Below are 1530 nucleotides of genomic sequence, written 5' to 3' on the forward strand. Positions count from 1 at the left end.
GAGTAAAATCTCCGCTTCTAAAAGTGGTCCCAGTTTCGATTGCCAATATGGCGTCAGAGACAACCCACACTTTCCGCTTTGTGACGTCAGCGTCTGCGCAATGCTCGCCTTGCAGCAAATTCATTATTGTAAGTCTAAACTCCGTGAGCAAATTGTAGAAAATGGGAAAACGAGTTTGTATAGTTTTTAATTGCCGAAATGGGCTGGAATGTATGAAAAAGCAAAACAAAGAAAATGGAATTAAGAATAAAAGTCTTTTTAGAGCACCTAAAGTACGTAAGAAAATGAACACAGCCTAAAAGTGGACCCAATTTCGATTGCCAATATGGCGTCAGAGACAACCCACACTTTCCGCTCAGCGTCTGCGCAATGCTCGCCTTGCAGCAAATTCATTATTGTAAGTCTAAACTCCGTGAGCAAATTGTAGAAAATGGGAAAACGCGTTTGTATAGTTTTTAATTGCCGAAATGGGCTGGAATGTATGAAAAAGCAAAACAAAGAAAATGGAATTAAGAATAAAAGTCTTTTTAGAGCACCTAAAGTACGTAAGAAAATACTCATTACATTTTATAAGGTTATGTGCAACATTTATGATTATTCATTTCATTATTAGGACAAAAAATTGTTGGATCGTTGGACTGCAAATTTAGGTCAGTTGAAGAGACCACTTACTGAACATAGTTTTGTTTGTGAGGAACATTTCAGCATCGAAGATGTTTTTCGTTCAAACGATGTTTTATTGAGTGATGGTACAGTACATCGTACTGAAAGAATAATACCGAAATTGAGACAAAATGCTATTCCGATAGTTGGCAAGAATTATTCAGAAAAGAAGTCCAATGCTGAACATGAATCTTTTGTAGCAGATACGGCAAATTTGATCAGTGAAGGTTATGATGATATAAGTATAGAAATACCGTCCTTATTCGATAACGTTACTCCTCAAAGAAACGATCAAGATTGCGAGCAAGATGTAGAATATACCGAAAATAGGTTGTAAAGCTGATGAACATGTTTTAACTGTATCAATCGTTAAATTTTATTTAATAATGCGAATGCATTTTGCTTGCACTAGATTTAATGAGATAAATAAAAAAAACCGGGAAAAAACAAAAATACTTAGGAAACAATCTAAATTGTAGTTTTACAATGCTTTATTATATAAAATAAATTGTTATTTTTATTATATAAAATAAACTGTTATTTTTATTATATAAAATAAACTGTTATTTTTATTATATAAAATAAACTGTTATTCTTAACACCCAGTTCATTATTCCGTTTTTTGATGCATTCTAGTTTGTTTTGGCAATTAAAAACTACACAAATGCGTTTTATTATTTTCTACAATCATTATTTGATCGAAAAATTGTCGTCTGCTGCAAGGCGAGCATTGCGCAGATGCTGACGTCACAAACCGGAAAGTGTGGGTCGTCTCTGACGCCATATTGGCAATCGAAACTGGGTCCACTTTTCAGGCGATCGGCCTATGGAGATTTTACTCCTTTTTAATACTCCGTGCATAGAACA

The 1530-nt window shown here is 34.2% G+C and overlaps 1 protein-coding gene across 1 annotated transcript; it reads left to right on the plus strand.

Annotated features, from left to right (window-relative positions):
* The first annotated feature begins 430 nt into the window (after positions 1–430).
* LOC108767483 (uncharacterized) lies at positions 431–1000 on the plus strand. The gene is made up of 2 exons (XM_018517394.1): positions 431–541; positions 614–1000. The coding sequence occupies exons 1-2, from the start codon at positions 431–433 to the stop codon at positions 998–1000; spliced, it is 498 nt and encodes a 165-aa protein (XP_018372896.1).
* Positions 1001–1530: the final 530 nt, after the last annotated feature.

The sequence above is a fragment of the Trachymyrmex cornetzi genome, unplaced genomic scaffold (genome assembly GCF_001594075.2).
Source record: "Trachymyrmex cornetzi isolate Tcor2-1 unplaced genomic scaffold, Tcor1.1 scaffold682, whole genome shotgun sequence".
Taxonomy (NCBI): Eukaryota; Metazoa; Arthropoda; class Insecta; order Hymenoptera; family Formicidae; genus Trachymyrmex; species Trachymyrmex cornetzi.

What these genes read in the sequence shown, in the direction of transcription:
- LOC108767483 (XM_018517394.1), top strand. Translation starts at nt 431, where the DNA reads ATGGGAAAACGCGTTTGTATAGTTTTTAATTGCCGAAATGGGCTGGAA. An exon ending in GTCTTTTTAGAGCACCTAAA is followed by an intron (nt 542 to 613) that starts GTACGTAAGAAA and finishes TTTCATTATTAG; the next exon opens with GACAAAAAATTGTTGGATCG.